At 41.6% G+C, this 21,713-nt stretch overlaps 4 protein-coding genes across 6 annotated transcripts in view; 1 reads left to right on the top strand and 3 right to left on the bottom strand.

Moving 5' to 3' along the window:
* Positions 1-404: 404 nt before the first annotated feature.
* On the bottom strand, positions 405-4,327 carry LOC134814814 (uncharacterized). Its single transcript, XM_063823100.1, has 4 exons — positions 4,067-4,327; positions 3,643-3,819; positions 2,180-2,271; positions 405-1,878 (listed from the first exon to the last, which is right to left on the bottom strand). The coding sequence occupies exons 1-4, from the start codon at positions 4,257-4,259 to the stop codon at positions 1,768-1,770; spliced, it is 573 nt and encodes a 190-aa protein (XP_063679170.1). The 5' UTR covers positions 4,260-4,327; the 3' UTR covers positions 405-1,767.
* A 4,796-nt stretch (positions 4,328-9,123) lies between these two features.
* Positions 9,124-20,850, top strand: LOC134816064 (tripartite motif-containing protein 3-like). 2 transcript variants are annotated; one of them, XM_063824786.1, is made up of 13 exons: positions 9,124-9,300; positions 9,434-9,578; positions 10,028-10,141; positions 12,282-12,370; positions 16,398-16,496; positions 16,793-16,872; positions 17,158-17,356; positions 17,675-17,876; positions 18,185-18,298; positions 18,483-18,624; positions 18,861-19,137; positions 19,576-19,701; positions 19,924-20,850. In XM_063824786.1, exons 1-13 carry the CDS (start codon positions 9,130-9,132, stop codon positions 20,083-20,085), a joined length of 1,920 nt encoding a protein of 639 aa, XP_063680856.1. In that variant the 5' UTR covers positions 9,124-9,129; the 3' UTR covers positions 20,086-20,850. The 2 variants fall into 2 exon arrangements, with proteins under 2 accessions (XP_063680856.1, XP_063680857.1); XM_063824787.1 differs by having other exon boundaries at positions 9,196-9,300; positions 9,419-9,578.
* Positions 12,167-14,653, bottom strand: LOC134816066 (kelch-like protein diablo). The gene is made up of 2 exons (XM_063824789.1): positions 14,515-14,653; positions 12,167-14,236 (listed from the first exon to the last, which is right to left on the bottom strand). The coding sequence occupies exons 1-2, from the start codon at positions 14,624-14,626 to the stop codon at positions 12,690-12,692; spliced, it is 1,659 nt and encodes a 552-aa protein (XP_063680859.1). The 5' UTR covers positions 14,627-14,653; the 3' UTR covers positions 12,167-12,689.
* LOC134816059 (mucin-2-like) overlaps positions 20,768-21,713 on the bottom strand; it is an 85,326-nt gene continuing 84,380 nt past the window's right edge. The window contains exon 7 of one of the 2 annotated variants that reach the window (XM_063824780.1): positions 20,768-21,341. In XM_063824780.1, the coding sequence (XP_063680850.1) occupies positions 21,254-21,341 (88 nt within the window). In that variant the 3' untranslated portion in view covers positions 20,768-21,253. The remainder of the gene's footprint in view (positions 21,342-21,713) is intronic. The other variant, XM_063824781.1, reaches the window with a different exon arrangement.

Raw genomic sequence — 21,713 nt, 5'->3', positions numbered from 1 at the left:
AAATATCATTAGAAATCTGTCGCAGATTAACAATCGGCATGAAATAAAGCCGGATGTGGCATTTACATTTTATAATTCAACTACGTATGCTTATCACGAGGGTGGCAGCAGCTCGTTGTGCCGCGCACGATCAAGCCACGTGGGCACGATCAAGCCACGTAATTAGTCGTTATGGCAGCTCACGTGGGCATCACATGTTCCAAATATCGGCTGGTAGTTCTGACGCAGAATGGACTGATAAAAAGAGAGAGTGTCGACGGTTCAGATCGATATTGTTGCGAGGACGATTCATCCAAATTATCATATCAATCAGTGCACATCAGAGGTGACCAATTAATATCTGCATGCTAATTTTCGGATATTTGCACACTTTTGTCCGATAAAAACAATAAAAACACTTAATATTTGGGTTTTCAACTTTATTAATTCATTTTTCGTCTATATACACTTTACAGTTTCATATTTACAATTATTTACAACACATTTTACTGCATGACAGCAGCAAATGTTAAGAATGAATAGAAGCAGAAAAGAAAAAAAGCTGTCACTCATCAAATATTCAAAGAGCAGCACTATAAGTTACCTAGCAACGCCGTTACTAGGTAATGACCACGTAGAGCAGCAGGTAGATGACTAATTAACTCAATTACTGAGGAATGGCGACCTAATTACCTAATTAGAAATATGCCGTTATTAGTTGTACCTGATTCACAGGAACATTCCCGGGAAATTGTGTAAAATCACTTCGAAATAATTGCAACACCACACTCCGACTAGTAAATTGGTCCTCACAACGGCACGACAATTACCAGCAAATAGTCTAATATTATGTGCAAATTTAGGACTGGATGATCAAAACATGGTACGGGATAATGAATTGTAACTTGGGATGGGTGGTCGAAAAAAGGTACGGGCACTATCGTACTGAAATCATTTGTAACTGAATTGTAACTTTATAAATATAATGGAATAGCGCCACTCAAAACTAAATAACCTAAAAGCCATGATAATGATAATGCATTATTATCCTATTTAAAGTAATATTAGATAACTCGATGGTCGTCAGTCAATTAAATGTGGGTGTGTTTTTAAGGCAAGCATAATCTAAAATAGCGCTCAAAGCCAGACTTTGTAACATTTGCAAACTTCGTGCTGCAATAAATAGGGATGTAAGAAATCCAATAACGAATTATTAAATCGATCAGTCCGGCCGATGGAAATCATATTTCTATGACCACAAACTTTGATAAGCATGAATGAACTAGCCTCAAAAATGGGAATTATTCTGAGGAACAACTAATATTAAAAAGATGAGCTCGCATTGAATTGAATCTCGCAAGCATGAAAAGTATAGCCATACTAGATCGCGAAATCATTTTCAATAAAATTAACATAAACTTTTAAAATACAACCATCGTTTCTGACAATAATCGTTTCGATATCTCGATTACATTGATAATTGTTAAGAGCCAATGCAGCTCAAAAAAGGACGTATTTTTATCCAATAATTTAAAATCTAGACTTCGCACGTGGCTGATACACCAAAAAGCCTGATGAGTTTTTGGATTAAAATTATCGCCAGACAAAATTATCAAATATTACACATGCCTGTCAGGGTTATCATAAAATTTATCTAGGTGAGAAAGACAATAAATATTCTCGAACACCCAAACCCGTCAAACTTTGACCTAAAAGGCAAAAGATACTTTTCTGATACGGAAGGGGGTTTGGAGGAGCATCTGAAATCCGGCTCGTATTGGATGTAAGTCAGTTGTAATCCGGCTCGTATTGAATGTAAGCGAGGACTTTTCCCGGTACCAAACCGAATCCACCAGCTGTGTAAATCTCATATCTACCATCTTTGTGGTTACGCAATACCTGCAGAATAAGGTTTTCGGGTTCTGGTATGAACATTTTTATTTTTGAAGGAGCAGTACGTTTAAAAATATCAAATGTTCAAAAGAAGTGGTGGGCTATACGATTTTGACAGGATTTCCAAAAACAGGTGATGTCGATGAAAAAGGACGTGTGATGACTCATGACACAAAATATTAGACATGAGTTGATCGATTATGTGTTTATTTATTGTGTTAGTTAGAGCGAAGGTTTGGAATATGATAGGCTGGAATTATACCGTTTATAATTGAATTCCGTTGCCACGGTGACGGCAGTTACTCACCTTGACCATGGTTCCTTTTTGAACAGAGAGCTCTTCGTCATGCTTCGCCTCGTAGTCGGTCGTGATCTTAGTCAGGTACCCTTTCGGGTGATCTGAAATAAAATATAAATTATAAAAACTATCTAAAATCTTGGAGTCCGGCATGATAGTGCATTATCATGGGTAACATAAAACTTATAGATCTAGCAAGCACCCGTGCAGCAAATTACTGAGCAAGATTAAAATTATCATCTAACAAGCCCAACATTGACATACGTTGCATGCCACTTTTCACATGTATCAAGCCCAACACGTGCTAATGACCCTAGTGACCAGGACTTATATAGGACACCATTCCATCCGGTATCCTGGCTCCCTTCCTTTATTCTATTGCTAATGCAGCCTTTACCTTATTCATATTCATGAAGCTGATTTGAATGAAATGTAAGAGCATTGTAAGTGTTATATATCTTTGACCCTAATCCCCCTGAATGCGATATAGCTGGGGGGGGGGGGGGGGGGGGGGGGTGTTGTGGGGAGTTAGGCGATATAACTGGGGATGGGGTATGGGGTTTAAAGGGGCTCTAGACGTTATGGAGTTAGGAGATATTTAAATATTATCGGGGTTCGAGGGCCGGTCTACTTTTTAAATTTCCAATAGATTTAGTGGAGGTTTGAGAATAGGTTGCGCAGAACCATTAATTTTGATATCCAGAATTGAGATAAAATATGTCGCTTGCTAATAAACTAATAGATAAACATCTAACACGAACATTCCAAATGTTCTATATTTGGATGTGTCCTGGTCAAATCTTGCTATAAAGTGTCAAATTTGTGGGGTTCAAGTATATTACATGACGAGTGGCTAGTCAGAATATATAGCTTTTAGACCGGTTGGATTTTAGGGAGTCTGATTTTTGAAATGTTTTAGTAGGTTTAAATAATACCCAGGGTTTCAAGGAACATAGACACGTCTATTTCTATAACGGTCCTTCCGTTTTGTAACATTTTAATAAGTTCACTGTCCCGGTTAATTCATGTCAACACTGCAACAATGCTACGTACTAGCGCTACAACAACACTACATGGTGTTTAATCTGCTGTAGCCAAACTTTCATCAGAATTCTGACGCGGACGCCCTAAGGAATAAATACTTTAACATAATATACTCATTGTCGCTAAACAGCGTCACGTGACAGTAGGAAGTGTGAAGTTCCCTGGATCTCCACCTGGTGCAGGCGAGGGTACAAGCTGGAGCGTACAAAGGTACAAGCTGGAGCGGGGTACTTCTAAGGCTATTCTACTTATGAAGCTTCATATTGGGTGCGATAAACCAGGTAACTTGGTAACCAGGTACCAAAACCTCTATTTTTAGAGAATAGAATGGACCGTCAACCCTTTATTTCAGTCTTATAATCCCGGTTTATGGGCAACGCTGACACGTTTTAAAAGAACATACCCAAATATAAACTAAAATGACTCACTCTGGCGATGAAGGGCGTTGGGATCAACTCTGGGTCTGTTGTTGGCTGCTTTGCTGTCATTATCCTTGTTCAGCGCGTTGTAGAGGTCCTTCTTCGACTGCACTGATCCACGAATAGAGGAGCGATCTATCGCCTCCTGCTTCTCTTTATACAGCAGTATCATATCTTTGATCTCATCTGAAGAATGCATATTCATTTAAAATCAATTACCTGTTAGCTAATTAATTACCTGTTAGCTAATTAATATGTTTTCTAATTATGCATACGTTGGTTGTGGTATACTAAATAAATACACACTGTGACATAGCCCGTAAAACCACAATGATGTATCCTCTAGGGAAATTAGAGCGTATCCTTAGTACAGTGAGGTAATTATCTGATTATTAACAATACTACACACAATATGATAACAAGAAAGCCTCACCTGGTGAGAAAGCCAGTATCTCCGGAGGGTACTGATCCTTGCTGCTTGGAGTTGAAGCAGTGCTTCCTAATCCTTTCTTCCAGCTCTTTAATATGCTTGAGCTTCCCTTCTTCCTGCGGGCCCCGGGCCCCGCCTCCTCTAGCTCCGTCTGAGTTGAGGCCTCTACTTTAGCAACACTCTCCCCGGCCCCCATCTAGTAACATGTTGATCCCCACTTCCCAAACTACATCCCTTAGCTGATTCTCCCTTTCTAATCGAATTTGTGATGTTAGAAAATAAAAAGATGATATTCAAAAACGTTGTGATTTATGGCGGGAAATTGATATTTAAAGTTTAAACTAGTGGAGATTGAAAGAAGAAGCATATCGAGTACAAAATCAAAACACTACATAACAAAGGTGTTGCAGAACAGCGAAGGCTAAAACCAGCAACGCACGCCACACTGCAACCATACAACAAACGCTCCCAAAATTAACCTCTAAATAAAACCAGTTGGCTGAGTGGTTGAGCTTGCCATGGCAACGAAAAAACAAAAGGTTGGTGCGTTGAATGGAGCATTAGTCGCGGGTCACCAGTATACAGGTGGCTCCAGATTGAACTCTACCATGCAAAGGGAGCACTCTTCAGCCAGAGAGCGCTGCGATTATAAATGCGAGTCTGAATATTTCACGAAGCTAACTTGGGGAGCTAGATGAGCGGGGTCTAGAAAACGATGTGAAGGTCCCACAGAATCAAAGAATACGATTCCGACGATTAGGGAACAAAAGAGAGGTGTGTGTGGGTGTAGGTTCTTAGCATAAGAAAGGGAGCGGTGGAGCTCGGCTGTCACGTGATCACTGGCCGTGTACATCTGTTGATCCAAGGCACTGGACAGCTAGAGAGAGAGAGAGAGAGAGAGAGAGAGAGAGAGAGAGAGAGAGAGAGAGAGAGAGAGAGAGAGAGAGAGAGAGAGAGAGAGAGAGAGAGAGAGAGAGAGAGAGAGAGAGAGAGAGAGAGAGAGAGAGAGAGAGAGAGAGAGAGAGAGAGAGAGAGAGAGAGAGAGAGAGAGAGAGAGAGAGAGAGAGAGAGAGAGAGAGAGAGAGAGAGAGAGAGAGAGAGAGAGAGAGAGAGAGAGAGAGAGAGAGAGAGAGAGAGAGAGAGAGAGAGAGAGCGAGAGAGAGAGAGAGAGAGAGAGAGAGAGAGAGAGAGAGAGAGAGAGAGAGAGAGAGAGAGAGAGAGAGAGAGAGAGAGAGAGAGATAGAGAGAGAGAGAGAGAGAGAGAGAGAGAGAGAGAGAGAGAGAGAGAGAGAGAGAGAGAGAGAGAGAGAGAGAGAGAGAGAGAGAGAGAGAGAGAGAGAGAGAGAGAGAGAGAGAGAGAGAGAGAGAGAGAGAGAGAGAGAGAGAGAGAGAGAGAGAGAGAGAGAGAGAGAGAGAGAGAGAGAGAGAGAGAGAGAGAGAGAGAGAGAGAGAGAGAGAGAGAGAGAGAGAGAGAGAGAGAGAGAGAGAGAGAGAGCAGCAGCTAAGATTATACAGCTCTCTACTGAGCTCCCCGCTACAGCAGCTCAAACCTCTGTGTGTGGCATTGTAACCAGGACAGTAATGATGCATTATCATTTAGAGCGAGCCAACATACTAAGGCTCTCAGGGTCATGTGGTCCTCACGTGATTCCAGCTCTCTTCCTTATTGGACCACACCCCTACTACCAACTCAGGGGGCACGTGACACGTGTCCGGTCACGTGACCCTGTTACCATGGCAATCCATTACACAGCATGATATAGAGTTACAAAGAGTTCGGTTGCTACAGCAACTACTAGGAAAAGAAAACAAAGGGTTGTTTTAGATGGTACCGTCACCCTCCCAACTACGTATCTGAAATATAAGCGGTAATGAGAAGCTCGTAATACTTAACTAAGTAACTTAACAAAGTACTCTCATAATATAAAGCATGGTTAGCGTCAATTGGGTAGCAAGGGGTTATGACAAAGGTGGATCAAAGCGGCCATGATGAAGTTTAAATGTGAGGAACAGTTTTTTGGCGGACGTGTAGCTGTAAATCATGGGAAACTGCTATGCCGTTGGGGTGATATTTAGTAGGTAACTGGCAGAGTTATTAGCATTTAGCATGGGTGTCCATTATGTGACGTTATTTGGTCGCACATTATGTGACGCAGAAGGTCTATAGTAGTGTTATAGTAACGCTCATGTAATGTCCGGCCAAATTTAAGTCCAGCTACCATGGACGTTCAAAGAAATTTCGTGTTCGTAATTATGTTCGCACAAAATTATGACCACCCAAATAAAGCTCAATAAGGTTCGATAAGGTACCTCATGCCTTCTCTTGCTATCATTATCAACTATAATTAACGTATCCGTTAACCGCCTTGTTCGGGTTCCAAACAAACCGAGACACAAACCGCAAAACGCCGGTCCAGTGACCCGTCAAAAACGTTAACAATAAGAATTGGAGAGAATACCCAACAAGAGACATGGTAGCCGCAGCTATAAACCACCGGGCCGGAGCTAGCTAATCAGCAACACTAACTCTAGATACCCGCTCTCCAGCAAGTCAAATCCAAGTATGAACAGGGTTTAAAGAACCTTATTACAAGTCAGGGAGGTCAGACTGGGAAGCCGGGGATGGTTAGTTTTGGTTTAACGAGAGGGTCTAACTCCCCCTTCTCTAACTCTCTCCTCTCTTCTCTTCTCTCTCTCTCTTCTCCTCTCTCCTCCTCTCTCTCTCTCTCTCCTCTCTCTCTCTCTCTCTCTCTCTCTCTCTCTCTCTCTCTCTCTCCTCTCTCTCTCTCTCTCTCCTCTCTCTCTCTCTCTCTCTCTCTCTCTCCTCTCTCTTTCTTCTCCTCTCTCTCTTCTCCTCTCTCCTCTCTCTCTCTCCTCCTCTCTCTCTCTCTCTCTTCTCTCCTCTCTCTCTCCTCTCTCTCTCTCTCTCTCTCTCTCCTCTCCTCTCCTCCCTCCTCCCTCCCTCCCTCCCTCCCTCCCTCCTCCCTCCCTCCCTCCCTCCCTCCCTCCCTCCCTCCCTCCCTCCCTCCCTCCCCTCCCTCCCTCCCTCCCTCCCTCCCTCCCTCCCTCCCTCCCTCCCTCCCTTCCCTCCCCTCCCTCCCTCCCTCCCTCCCTCCCTCCCTCCCTCCCTCCCTCCTCCCTCCCTCCCTCCCTCCCTCCCTCCCTCCCTCCCTCCCTCCCTCCCTCCCTCCCTCCCCTCCCTCCCTCCCTCCCTCCCTCCCCTCCCTCCCTCCCTCCCTCCCTCCCTCCCTCCCTCCCTCCCTCCCTCCCTCCCTCCCTCCCTCCCTCCCTCCCTCCCTCCCTCCCTCCCTCCCTCCCTCCCTCCCTCCCTCCCTCCCTCCCTCCCCCTCCCTCTCTCTCTCTCCCTCTCTCTCTCTCTCTCTCTCTCTCTCCATGGGGGGTACTACAATAGTAACGTTCCCGAGGGGGAAGCCACCACGGGGATCGCAACCCAGGTTTTGCGGAGTGTTGAGTTTTAGAGGGCGAGGATTCTGACGCTGTTGCACGGACGAGAGAATACGGAGCACGGACGTGTGGTATGTTCGGACTAATCCTCCCCGGACAACGGTTATTGGTTATGACGGGGGTTAGGAATGTTAGACGTGGGTATTCTAACATTCTTGTGGGGAGTGGTGGAATATTCCATAATTCCGTTTCAACAACATTTGTAAACACACAGGAAGCACGGGATGTTAGAATGGATCTAGTTTCTCAGTAGGTCATCGTAACGAGGGAAACCTCTGAATGACCGAATATGAAGACAAACTTTTAGAGTAAAAAATATATGCTAAAACAGGCCCGGCGCATTTGAAAGGAACACGTGTTTCATTATGAACGATATTGATTAACTTCCTGATAAACTATAATCATTCAAAGATATTTCCCTTTAGCACTGTAAATCTTCGAAAGTTGCAACGTGAATAAAACCATAGTGGGACCCGAATTACTCTCAAAACCCTTCAAAAGCCTAACTCCAAATAGTGTGAATATTGCTGAAACGAATATTATGAAACTCTGCTCGGCTGTAGTAAACAAATTTATGCAGTCAGTGTAACCCAATCAAACGTCCTCATTTGGTTCTTCGTCCTGAATAAAAGCACTCCAGATTTAAGAATAAAATGATGTTTAAAGCAACCACATGATCGAGTCTCAAGATGCAAAATCTTGCAAAACTGCTTAAGTTATTTCCGAATTAAAGTAGGATATAATAAAATAATCGTGCAACAGTTGCACCAGTACGACAAGTAAAGCAGCGGAGGAAAAATAATAGCAGAATGCTGAGATTTGACGTAAAATATTTGTAGATGAGGTTGTTACTCGCTGATATATTGATAAGAGTTCACTTGACTCTTAATTAGTGATTAAAATAATATTCGGATCAATGTTATTTACAGAGCCATCTTTACTTTTTCACTTTTACTTTTATAATTATTAATATTGCTAATATATTTGTATTGCACCATTATTTTAATTGTAAACTTGGAAAAAAGTTCCTCCACATTATCATATTTCCTCCGTCGAGGTGTGAAACTGAAACAGCAAAAATACATCCCTACTCCCTGCGTGATATTTATGGAATTTGCTCCTCATTTTTGTTGTGTAACATGTATAAAAGTATGCAGGAAACTATTTCAGTTGTCAATAAGGGCTGTTTTTTGCCGATATATTAAACAAGAGTAACCAAGCTGTAAATTGTTACTGTGGAGTGTCAAAATGTTACCCGACTGCAGCAGCCACGCCAAAATGTCACCGTCACTGACAAAGATAGACTAGATCCGTATGAGATCCAAACGATCGAAATATTAAATATGTTAGACCATTAAATAAAGTGACCGGGTCATGTTCGCCACCATTAACAAATGGTGACCAAGTCATATCTTAATATGCAAATTCCTTCAAAAATACCTCTCAAGAATAGAGATTCCTTCAGAAAATACCTAGCGCTCCTTCACAAAATGACTCACCTGACCCCAAACAAAAGAATCACGAGATTCCCTCCACAACAACAACAGAGGGGTTGGAGTTGATCAGATGACTGTTATAGACAGTATCACAGTCTTTGCTGCATGCCAAAGCAATACACTACACACAAGCATAGGTCAAGCACGCAATCAACGACACAAAATATAGTACTTCGTCGACTCGACTACTCGAGTTTATCTTTCGTTTTTGTCTCTTTTTTTGTTTCTTTTCGTTTGACGGCCATGAAATCTTCGACTACAAGCCAGTCTAGTATGGTAAGAATTCTACCTCACTTGAAACTTTCCACCTTCAACCAACCCGTCAACAGTAAATTTAAAACCCAACGTACCCGAGGAAGGAAATATCCACCATGGTTAAATGTCATCAATTCAGGCAGGTTTGCTTCAGAGTGCAGCGGTGTCTGAGCGGATAGACTTGGAACTAAGGTGTCCAATATGTCTGGACAGGTATGGTGGACCTCTCAAAGCTCCCCGAGCTCTCCCTTGCCTTCATTCTCTCTGCAGTGCCTGTCTTACTATCTTCATTAAAAACGGTGGGTACATAATACTGTTACAGTCAATAAAATAGCTGGGAAGTTAACGAGAAATGTTGAATTGTAAATAAGGACTTGAACTTTGGAGTTGATAATTGGTAATGATAATGTAACCTATCATAACGGCTTTTGTTTTCTGTCAATGGCCTATTCAAGATCGTAATATTAATAATATTAAAATATTGATAAATATCCGCTTAACAACAGTTGTTAAACTAGCTTAGGACTGCTTAAAAACTTAATTTGTACGACTCAGATCCTTAAAAGTTTAAAATATAAGTTACACCTGCAGCACTGCTACTGTGTGTTTTATGTGTCACGTTATATCACTATCAGTAGTCAATAACTACACATTATTATTATTATATGTTATAGCTTTCTCAAATACACCACTAAGTATACAGTATAACTTTATCTTCTTATAATCTAAATCTTCCTAATACCATCAGAAAGAGCTGGTTCCCTGCTGAACTGTCCAACTTGCAGACAACCCTTCTCAGTGCCTTTCAACGGCACTTTCGGGTTCCCAGTAAACTTGAGTGTCAACAACCTCTTAGAAATAGGTAGGACCTGGGAGAAAACACAACAACCTCTTAGAAATAGGTAGGACCTGGGAGAAAACACAAAACCCTCTTAGAAATAGGTAGGACCTGGGAGAAAACACAACAACCTCTTAGAAATAGGTAGGACCTGGGAGAAAACACAAAAAACTCTTAGAAATAGGTAGGACCTGGGAGAAAACACAACAACCTCTTAGAAATAGGTAGGACCTGGGAGAAAACACAACAACCTCTTAGAAATAGGTAGGACCTGAGAGAAAACACAACAACTTCTTAGAAATAGGTAGGACCTGGGAGAAAACACAACAACCTCTTAGAAATAGGTAGGACCTGGGAGAAAGCAAAACAACCTCTTAGAAATAGGTAGGACCTGGAAGAAAACACAACAACCTCTTAGAAATAGGTAGGACCTGGAAGAAAACACAACAACCTCTTAGAAATAGGTAGGACCTGGGAGAAAGCAAAAAAACCTCTTAGAAATAGGTAGGACCTGGAAGAAAACACAACAACCTCTTAGAAATAGGTAGGACCTGGGAGAAAACACAACAACTTCTTAGAAATAGGTAGGACCTGGGAGAAAACACAAAAACCTCTTAGAAATAGGTAGGACCTGAGAGAAAACACAACAACTTCTTAGAAATAGGTAGGACCTAGGAGAAAACACAACAACCTCTCAGAAATAGGTAGGACCTGGGAGAAAACACAACAACTTCTTAGAAATAGGTAGGACCTGGGAGAAAACACAACAACCTCTTATAAATAGGTAGGACATGGGAGAAAGCACAACAACCTCTTAGAAATAGGTAGGACCTGGGGGAAAACACAACAACCTCTTAGAAATAGGTAGGACCTGGGAGAAAACATAACAACCTCTTAGAAATAGGTAGGACCTGGGAGAAAACACAACAACCTCTTAGAAATAGGTAGGACCTGGGAGAAAACACAACAACCTCTTAGAAATAGGTAGGACCTGGGAGAAAACACAACAACCTCTTAGAAATAGGTAGGACCTGGGAGAAAACACAACAACTTCTTAGAAATAGGTAGGACCTGGGAGAAAACACAACAACCTCTTAGAAATAGGTAGGACCTGGGAGAAAACACAACAACTTCTTAGAAATAGGTAGGACCTGGGGGAAAACACAACAACCTCTTAGAAATAGGTAGGACCTGGGAGAAAACATAACAACCTCTTAGAAATAGGTAGGACCTGGGAGAAAACACAACAACCTCTTAGAAATAGGTAGGACCTGGGAGAAAACACAACAACCTCTTAGAAATAGGTAGGACCTGGGAGAAAACACAACAACCTCTTAGAAATAGGTAGGACCTGGGAGAAAACACAACAACTTCTTAGAAATAGGTAGGACCTGGGAGAAAACACAAAAACCTCTTAGAAATAGGTAGGACCTGAGAGAAAACACAACAACTTCTTAGAAATAGGTAGGACCTAGGAGAAAACACAACAACCTCTTAGAAATAGGTAGGACCTGGGAGAAAACACAACAACTTCTTAGAAATAGGTAGGACCTGGGAGAAAACACAACAACCTCTTATAAATAGGTAGGACATGGGAGAAAGCACAACAACCTCTTAGAAATAGGTAGGACCTGGGGGAAAACACAACAACCTCTTAGAAATAGGTAGGACCTGGGAGAAAACATAACAACCTCTTAGAAATAGGTAGGACCTGGGAGAAAACACAACAACCTCTTAGAAATAGGTAGGACCTGGGAGAAAACACAACAACCTCTTAGAAATAGGTAGGACCTGGGAGAAAACACAACAACTTCTTAGAAATAGGTAGGACCTGGGAGAAAACACAACAACCTCTTAGAAATAGGTAGGACCTGAAAAAAAACCTTTAATACCAATAGGATACCAGGACGGGGTAATTTGCTTTTCACTGGTGTTGGATAAGATATGGCAAGTGGCAAAATTCACTTTTTTAGGGAGGGATATTCATTTCAATGTACAATATTTTGTGGAGCCAAACTACTTGTACTAATGAAACAGTCAGGTTTTATTCCAAAAAATGTATCAAAAACATTATTATGGTTACCACAAAAATAACATAATGTTATGTTAACATCATGCATCTAATTACAAGGATGTATTGAATAATAAATTAATAAAATCTCAGCGGATTTGCTAACATTGGAAAGAGGTGAGGACAGAAGAACGTTATCGAAAATACGAGTTTGTAAGAACCACCGCACAGAAATAATCAAAGTGAGTAAAATAAAAGTTTTTGTAAATACTCAGAATTTGTTCAGTGCACAATCAATAGGATTATTTTTTGATACAGATAATAATGCCGCATATAACAGTATTGGTGATCTAATTTGCTTTTAAATACTTTGACGCTTGAATCCGTCGTCTTGACAATTCGCGAGGTTACTCGTTATACTCCCATTTGAAACTAGACAGTGACATAAACTGTGGACAATCTGTTTTAACCACCTCACTACGTAGCAACCACACCTCACTACGTAGTAACCACACCTCACTACGTAGTAACCACACCTCACTACGTAGCAACCACACCTCACTACGTAGCAACCACAGCTGCCAGATCATGTAACCGAGTCATCGGACAGACCCGTTCCCACAGGTTCTTCTTCTGTACAAACCTCTCCACAGTTAAAGCGTGCGACTTAACAGAGAACCCTCCAATAGCGTAAATAAACTTATCATTAACCACCACGCCCATACCATCCCTTGGAGCCAGAAGAGGAGAGATCTTCCTCCAGGAGTTAGATCTAGAGTCGTAACACTCGCAGTCCGCTATAGCACGCCCCCTCCTGCCCCCTACAGCATACATCGTCCCTCTAATCGCACAGAGTCCCAGCCTCTCTCGGGGCAGCAGCATGGGGGCCACATAACTCCACTTATCATTACCAGGAAGGTACACCTCCACACTGTCCAGAACACAATCTCCATCGTACCCCCCAGCCGCGAACATGTGGCCCCCCGTGCTGGCTACCCCTAGCCAGCACCTCTCCATGTTCATCGGGGACAATGTCATCCACAGCTCTGTGTCCGGTTCGTATTTCTCTGCGGTGTTCAGGATGGTTTCCCCGTTGTGGCCTCCTGTTACGTATATGTGGCCGTTTATAACGCAGGACCCATGTCCGGACCTTTTGTAACGCATCTTGGTGGAAGCTACCCATTTATCTGAGTCTATGAGGTATATTATAGTGCTGTTCAGGATACCTCTTTTGTCGTTCTCGCCTCCTAAAATGTAGATCTTGTTTTTAATGCACACAGCAGAGGCCTCTCTTCGTGGGGCTCTCATCTTACCTCTTTTACTCCAGTTGTTGGTTCTGGGGTTGTAACAATCCACATGGTGTTCAGTTCCCTCGCCCCCGAAAATAAATACCATACCTGACTGAACACCCTGCCTGGGGGAAGGACCACTTGTCTCCACCGCTCCGGTCGACCCTTTTAGAATGTGAAAATCTTTAGCACTGTCCAACATTTGTCTGCAGACGGGATCCTCCAACAGTATCTTCTCTCTAGCAACAATCTCCAGGAGGTAGATGGGAGGGATTAGAGGGAACCTGACATGAGTCAGGAGCTCTGACAGGTGCTTCTTTCTCCGCTCCTGGTTATGGTTTACCCACTTCATCACCGCTTCATACACCATCCTCTCCTCGTCCACATTCAGATCATCTGCTGATATCAGCTCGTACACTTTCTCAAATGGCATGAGTCTGTACGCCTCCTCCTCAATCACCTCCTTAAACCTCGATTTGGAGACCCTCAGGGCGGCGTTATAGAGTCGCTCAATCTCCTGCTGCTCCGAGAATCTCAACCTGTCAATACAGTTGTTGTGATCCAGACCCTTCTCCAACACGTCCACACACAGGTCCCTCAGATCAGTCAGCTGGAATAGGTCCACCACACAGTACAGGTTCTCAACATTGCTCTCCTTTATCGTTATCTTCCCCGTGTAGATGTAGTCGATGGCAGTGCGGACTGCGGTGGACTCCACGTTGTGGAGGACAACTTGTGCGATGTGATCGTTTGAGTAGCGGCTGTCGAACAGGGTCTGGAAGTAGGGGCTCCCGTATGAGAGTATTGCTCGATGTACTCCTGGGTGGGGAGTATGTGTAACGTGGTTACTGATTATTCTCCATTTTAGCTGTATTTGGCAATAAAGTATAAATTGGAAGGGTATATAATCAATACTTTAGTTTGCTTGTTGGAGACTGGAGTTTATTGTTTTCATTAGGAAAAGCAAAGTTGGCACATCGCCATTCAACAGCCACCCTTACACTCTTATAACATCCAAATTTCAGCTAACAAAAGAAATAGTACTTTCTGCCTTCTGCCTTCTGGAATTATAAAAATTAGCTCAAGCTCTGTACTACCGATCTGCTCCTCGTCTACGACCAGGGTGGCATCACAGAACAACTCGTGTTGTTTGTACGTGTAGAAAGCTTCTATCAGAGACTCCGCGTGCCTCGGCTTCTTGTAATCCATGTCCCTCTACACTGAGTTTACGTTGCTACGGAGACCCGGAATTAGTAAGGCTCCCAGTAATTATTAGTGAATCTGGTGATTTAATTTACAAATATGAGCGGGAAGAATAGAGTGACAATGAAAGAAAAGGCGGGCTTTTACGATAAGAGATTAGTAGGAAATTATAAAGTTCAATTGAAATGGAATAAACGCATAATGTAATCTACGTAAGAAACTAAGAAAGTATCTCGATGACGCAAAGCTAACTTTAAAAAGAAGAGGGCCAAACAGTTGAGTATGCTGTTACGTTGGTTGCCATGGTAACAGTATGACTAATTCTGCCAATGTATGTCCATTGAGTTATCAAATTACTCTAACAATATCATTATATCAATTTCACTGTGGTGGTGCACCCCTGAAACTTGGACCAATTTAGAAAATTGATATCAGCTCAGGAAAAAGGTTAAAAGATGTGATAGAGGAATACCAATAACTCAATTAAATGAAATATAAAATGAACTGAGGACCGCAGCAGATGGAACGATTGACCAATGAAGTGGCTGCTAACTGTTTTACTCCTCAATGATCCTGGCATGGCCTGATAGTAGGCTTGCACCTGGGTAAAATTTAATTATCAACACGAATCGACTTCAACTTTCGCATTTCGTAATATTCAAAATTTAGGAGTCGAACCGCAGAAACTGGATAGGTTTGATCAATGTTGGTGTTAAATCACGGGGAATTTTCCAAGCACGCTGGAAGAATTATGTCTTTCGATGAATTTTAATCCTATTATAAGGAAACAGTGTTTAACCTCCAGGGTTTATATCACCTCCCCCATTTTTGTTACTCAGGGTTACTCAGGGTTACTCAGGGTTACTCAATTAGGTTACTCAAGGTTACTCAGGGTTACTCAGGGTTACTCAATTAGGTTAGTCAGGGTTACCACCCTCTTTTTGATCAGGAGATCTGTTGTACGCTGTGTTACTCAGGGTTACTCAGGGTTACTCAGGGTTACCACCCTCTTTTTGATCAGGAGAGCTGTTGTACGCTGTGTTACTCTGGGTTACTCAGGGTTACTCAGGGTTACTCAGAGTTACTCTGGGTTACTCAGGGTTACTCAATACTCAGGGTTACTCAGGGTTACCACCCTCTTTTTCATTAGGAGAGCTGTTGTACGCTGTGTTACTCAGGGTTACTCAGGGTTACTCAGGGTTACTACCCTCTTTTTGATCAGGAGAGCTGTTGTACGCTGTGTTACTCAGGGTTACTCAGGGTTACTCAGGGTTACTCAGGGTTACTCAGGGTTACTCAGGGTTACTCAGGGTTACTCAGGGTACTCAGGGTTACTCAGGGTTACTCAGGGTTACTCAGGGTTACTCAGGGTTACTCAGGGTTACTCAGGGTTACTCAGGGTTACTCAGGGTTACTCAGGGTTACTCAGGGTTACTCGGGGTTACTCGGGGTTACTCGGGGTTACTCAGGGTTACTCAGGGTTACTCGGGGTTACTCAGGGTTACTCGGGGTTACTCAGGGTTACTCAGGGTTACTCAGGGTTACTCAGGGTTACTCGGGGTTACTCAGGGTTACTCAGGGTTACTCAGGGTTACTCAGGGTTACTAGGGGTTACTCAGGGTTACTCAGGGTTACTAGGGGTTACTCAGGGTTACTCAGGGTTACTCGGGGTTACTCAGGGTTACTCAGGGTTACTCAGGGTTACTCAGGGTTACTCAGGGTTACTCAGGGTTACTCAGGGTTACTACCCTCTTTTTTATCACATGACCCCCCTCAGATGTACTGTAAGGAGTGTCAGGAGAGCTGTTGTACGCTGTGTGCCGTCACAACCCATAAACTTCACCAGACTCTGACCCTTACTCAGGCTAGCGAAGAGGTAGGAAACACTTCAAATACATTGTTAATACTTTATTATCGGTTTGAGACACAAAGAGATCATCAAGACCCAAATGGCATTGGTTTGGGACCCAAATGGCAGTTCCAACACATCACCCATATCTAAGGAGGCATATCATCAGTGGACGATGGCGTAGCGATTATTAATCAGAAACATATTTAAAATATTGGCCACTCGATTTATTTGATACGGTTCATAACTACAAAAAACTAAATGTCGAGCGTAATTAGTAAATTTATTAGTAACACTATCTTACTTTCACCCATCCCCGCTAGATAAGAACGAGACTGAGAAGTATTGATAAGGAGTGTACCTCATCTCAAGCTGAACTGGATGTCCGGCTTAACCATGTTAGGTGAGGTATCCTCCATTTAGGTGAGGTATCCTCCATTTAGGTGAGGTATCCTCCATTTATGCATCCCCTCATCCCCTGGTTAACAACGCAGTATCTGTTGCTTCAGTCTCTTGGTTACTTCCAAGGGTTACTTAGTAGTCAGTAACAGTAAAAACGTTGATTTGATCTTAACAACCTAGATAATAAAGTTAAGACAGGAATCCTTCTTCATCTTGGTACTTGGGAAATAATAATATAGCTTATTATAGAACTTTCTAGCAATATACATCCAATCTTGAATTTCAGTTCCCAGAAAGGAATGCTGGAAGGTTCGACAGCGACCGCTAAGAAGTTGATAACAGAGTCAGTGGAACAGTGTATCACCGCAATAAAGAGCAGGGAGAAGAACCTGATGGCAGCTCTAGATCGGGACAAAAGATTATCACAGGAGATTCTAAACAGACAAAGAGAACGACTCATTTCTAAGAGAACTGCTCTTGAAAAGGTTGTTGTTTGTAAAATTGTATTTTTTATAGTTATATTGGCCTGGGACAGAGATTAACTAATCAGCTTTTAGCATTGCAGACGTGACTAATCAGTACTCAGAATCACTGTCACGTGTCAAAATTAATTTGGTTATCATATTTTATGAAAATTACATAATACCTGATAATAAAATAACAATCTGTATGAATTGAAGTTTAACACAAATGTAGAAATTCAAATAAGCCGAAGCGAAACAATGTGCAATGAATTATAAGCGTTCGACAAACAGCGCGTACATCACATCCTTAATATAACAACAATAGTAAACGTGTCTCAGAGAAAACAGAAGGTTCTAGAAACACTCCACTGTTCGGACGTGGAACTGATGAAGACAGACGTTGAGTTCAGTGCCCCCTCCACCCCCACTACAGTGTTTGGGGAAACCAAGAACATCGTATTTGAACCACATAACTTGGATAACATCTGCAGGGCAGCCAGGAGTTTGGGAGATCCCAATATTGTACTGTCACTCCAAACAGGTTCATTCATACAATTACACTCGCCAACATTGCTCTGGCTTAGTGCCAACATTGCTCTGGCTTAGTGGCAGTGCCAGCATTATTCCGGCTAGTGTCTGTCAGGGCACATTGAGATCCCGCTCGTTATTTGTTTTTAAATTTAGGCACCACTAGAGTAAACATTATTAATATAAAAATATTACAGACAGGTGACCGAGCAATTGTGTGAAACTATGAGCTGTGATCTCACTGTGGATTTAAGATTGAAAACAATAAATAACAAACATGACCACATCACTAAACTAACACCCCAGTTCCGCCCCCTGCAGGCAGTTCAGCATTAACAGGACAGTTAGTGGGAGGTAAGGGGACCGAGTCCGGGGAGTTCCAGTACCCACTCGGACTCAGATCACACGGGGGCGCACTTTACATCGCTGACGCAGGTTCACTATCATACATTAACATGATTAAAATGTGCATGGATATCGAAAAATGTTAAATGCAATTTCAAAATACAAAAGTGTGAGGCGTGAGCTACATTTAATTTAATTTTAAGGTGTTTTGAGAAATTGCACATTATTATTGAGAGATTATTGCACAATACACATGCTTAACCCTTGTCCCCAGGTAACAACAGGGTGCAAATCCTAAACTCCACCCTTCAACACGAACTGAGTATTACCAGTGATGGAGACAGCTCACCTTTTGATAGGCCTAATGATGTTTGTATTGATAAGAACGGGATGATTATTGTAGCGGATACATTTAGGTAGACATCTTTTTATTATCTTAAGAATTTATTAAATTACCTTTATTTGAACGGACATTAATTAGACGCTGGAGGCACTTAAGCGTTCATTTAAACAAATGATCGTGAACTGAATATCTAAACACTTCATAGCTGTTCAAAAATATCATAATAATAACTTATCGATATATTCTCCAAAATATCTCCTCCCACCTGCACAGCATATCACTTCAATAAAAGAAACCTCTCCTCAACAGGAACTCTCTTCACTGGTACACACAAGAAGGCTGCCACCAAAGAACCCTGACTGGTATCCTGAACCGGCCCTTCTCAGTCTGCGTCAACTCTGAGAACTCAGTGGTGGTGGCTGATACGGGCAACCACCGGGTTAGGGTCATCTCTCAGTCCGGGAAGCGGAACTTAGTGTTCGGGAAATACGGGAAAGAGGAGGGAGATTTTGATGGGCCTCATTCGGTGGCAGTTGACAAGTATGATAATATTTACGTGGCAGATTTGTACAATCAGAGGCTTCAGGTAGGCAAATTTCATTTTCAACTGAAATTAAATGATTCTTTGTCGACGTTTCGGCTACATGCCTTTGTCATAGACTTGTTAATTGTATGGGTTTCAAGATGTTATTTGTTGTTGTAATATTTCGTAATATTAATAGATTATTTTAACATCGTAACTTTGCAGCTATGTAAGTTATCAATACGTCCTGTCTATGACAAAGGCATGTAGCCGAAACGTCGACAAAGAATTATGTTTTAACACACTGAGTGGAGACTCTCACTTCGTCAACTACAATTCAAAATAAATGAAATTAAATGAGACTAGAATATATAACAATCTTGTAGGTCATATATTTGTAAAATCTGTTTGTCAATCCTTTTATCCACCCTTCTTGGATACTTCTTATGACTTTATGAGCATAACAGCATAATTAGGATAATAACAACAGCAACTTATCAGGTATTTGACAGCGAGGGAAAGTATCTACGAACAATTGGAAGCAATCTGCATCTCCAAGCTCCTCGTTCAATTGCAATCAACCGTGGAAAAATCTACATCGTCGACTGGGGCTACACTTTCATACAGGTTCAGAGGGCCAATTAGGCCCAATTAGGCCAAATTATACTAACGGTTCTGAATTATAAAGAGAAAAAGTATCAAAAACTTTATGGTGTATTGCGGTTGATCAAGTGATAAATAATGAGTAGTTGCTTGACTCTTCTTAAACAATAAACATGTATATCGTCACCAAACCTTGTTTGAACTATTATAACCTTGTACAACTGAATAATATCCGATAATCACTAGGTTCTGAACCTGAAAGGAGCCCAGCTGCTTCAGTTTGGAGTCTACACACTTCAAGGAGAACAAATCACCCCCAACTCCATTGCTACAGATCCCGAGGATAGACTGTACGTTAGTGACTGCAACAATCACAAGGTCTACATGGTCAAGATGGAAAACACATGATTTAATGCACGTGCAACAATCACAAGGTCTACATGGTCGAGATGGAAAACACATGATTTACTGCACGTGCAACAATCACAACTACATGTTCAAGATGGAAAACACGTGATTTACTGCACGTGCAACATGAATCACAAGGTCTCTGAGTGGTTACCAGGTTTAATGAGCAACAGATTGGAGTAAGATTATGATGTGTTACATGAGCTGATGAGCTAGCTCCTTGCATTGCAGAAACAGCTGGAGAAAGGCAAATCACACGGTAAATCGAGAAAAGAACTATGTTTGATATCATAAGCACCAGCAGGTTAAATTGGTGAAGTATATTTAGACAGCACAGGAGAAAGGATTGTGATAACACACCTCATCATCACGTCTACAGCTTACTCAGTTAACTGTGTAATATTGGGACGAGATGGCTGATTTGAGGGAAACTTTGCTAGTTGTTAAGATACATTTTAGATTATAGTATACTGTATACTGTATACTGTATACTTATACTCGTTATTGAGTGAACAAAGATAACAGTCTTAGAGTAATTGTGACTGATATAGAAATGACCGGAAGTTTTCAGATATTTTATTGATAACATTTGTATCAAAGGTGTAATTGAATTTCATATTTCTGTTCTAGAACTTCGTAGTTCTTAAGTTTAAGTAAGATGAAAAGAATTAATACAACTAAATAACGAATCGTATAAATTATTGAGTTTTACGAAATATACATAACCATAAAGCTTGATCAAAGCACAGCTTTGGACGGTTTTCTAACTCTTGTCTCTTAATCGTTCAACAGAAATCAAACATAAACAAGGTTTAGAACAATTGGCTTAACAATCCATCGCGTATATCTTAACAAAATCTTCCGTGCAACAAATTTACAAAAACACACTGAACTAACACAAAAGGAAACATTCGCACATTTATATTCGTATATTAAATAATACTGCACCAGCTGTAAAGAAACTGGAACATGAACGATAAAAAAGTTGGGATCTTAAATGACCCTGTCGGTTACAAAATGACGCGAGGTAAAAATCTGACGTAAATAATATAGGGTCCAAATAAGTCAAAAGTGTTCGGAGATTAGAGCCATCTGGGTAGAGGAGACTGACTTAAGTTACTGACCAAATAAGGAGTGGAAGAGAGATCAGCGTCTCATCTCGTTCTCTTTATTTCACTTCTGAAATCTCGTCATCGTTGATGATGTAAGTTTTTGTGGAGTCGTCTTTCGAGGAATGCCTAAGGTATTGGGTAGAACTGGTGGAGGTAGTATGAGAAGAAGAAAGAGTCAACGGTTCTGTAGTTTGAAAAGAGCAGTGAATAACCAGATTTGCAATAAATTTTTGAAATAAAACAACGCCAACAATTTGCATTGTTTTCAGCCGACAAAAGATTAAAATTTCTAGAAGAACTTTGATTCAGATCGTTAAAACACATAACACGTGACAAAACTCATAACACGTGACAAAAACTCATAGCACGTGACAAAACTCATAACACGTTACAAAACAAATAACACGTGACAAAAACACATAACACGTGACAAAACTCATTATAACACGTGACAAAACTCATAACACGTGACAAAAACACATAACACGTGACAAAAACACATAACACGTGACAAAA

This window comes from Bolinopsis microptera, chromosome 5 (assembly GCF_026151205.1).
Source record: "Bolinopsis microptera isolate Bmic1 chromosome 5, MBARI_Bmic_1.0, whole genome shotgun sequence".
In the NCBI taxonomy this organism is placed as follows: domain Eukaryota; kingdom Metazoa; phylum Ctenophora; class Tentaculata; order Lobata; family Bolinopsidae; genus Bolinopsis; species Bolinopsis microptera.
This window is presented reverse-complemented; position numbering and strand designations above follow the sequence as displayed.

Excerpts from the sequence above, each read along its gene's own strand:
- LOC134814814 (XM_063823100.1), bottom strand. The coding sequence starts at position 4,259 with ATGGGGGCCGGGGAGAGTGTTGCTAAAGTAGAGGCCTCAACTCAGACG. Across the intron at positions 2,272-3,642 it reads CAACGCCCTTCATCGCCAGA|ATCACCCGAAAGGGTACCTG; the intron begins GTGAGTCATTTT and ends ATTTTATTTCAG. Across the intron at positions 1,879-2,179 it reads AAAAAGGAACCATGGTCAAG|GTATTGCGTAACCACAAAGA; the intron begins GTGAGTAACTGC and ends CTTATTCTGCAG.
- LOC134816064 (XM_063824786.1), top strand. The coding sequence starts at position 9,130 with ATGCCAAAGCAATACACTACACACAAGCATAGGTCAAGCACGCAATCA. Across the intron at positions 10,142-12,281 it reads CAACAACCTCTTAGAAATAG|CGGATTTGCTAACATTGGAA; the intron begins GTAGGACCTGGG and ends ATAAAATCTCAG. Across the intron at positions 19,702-19,923 it reads GGGGCTACACTTTCATACAG|GTTCTGAACCTGAAAGGAGC; the intron begins GTTCAGAGGGCC and ends GATAATCACTAG.
- LOC134816066 (XM_063824789.1), bottom strand. The coding sequence starts at position 14,626 with ATGGATTACAAGAAGCCGAGGCACGCGGAGTCTCTGATAGAAGCTTTC. Across the intron at positions 14,237-14,514 it reads CGTAGACGAGGAGCAGATCG|GAGTACATCGAGCAATACTC; the intron begins GTAGTACAGAGC and ends CTCCCCACCCAG.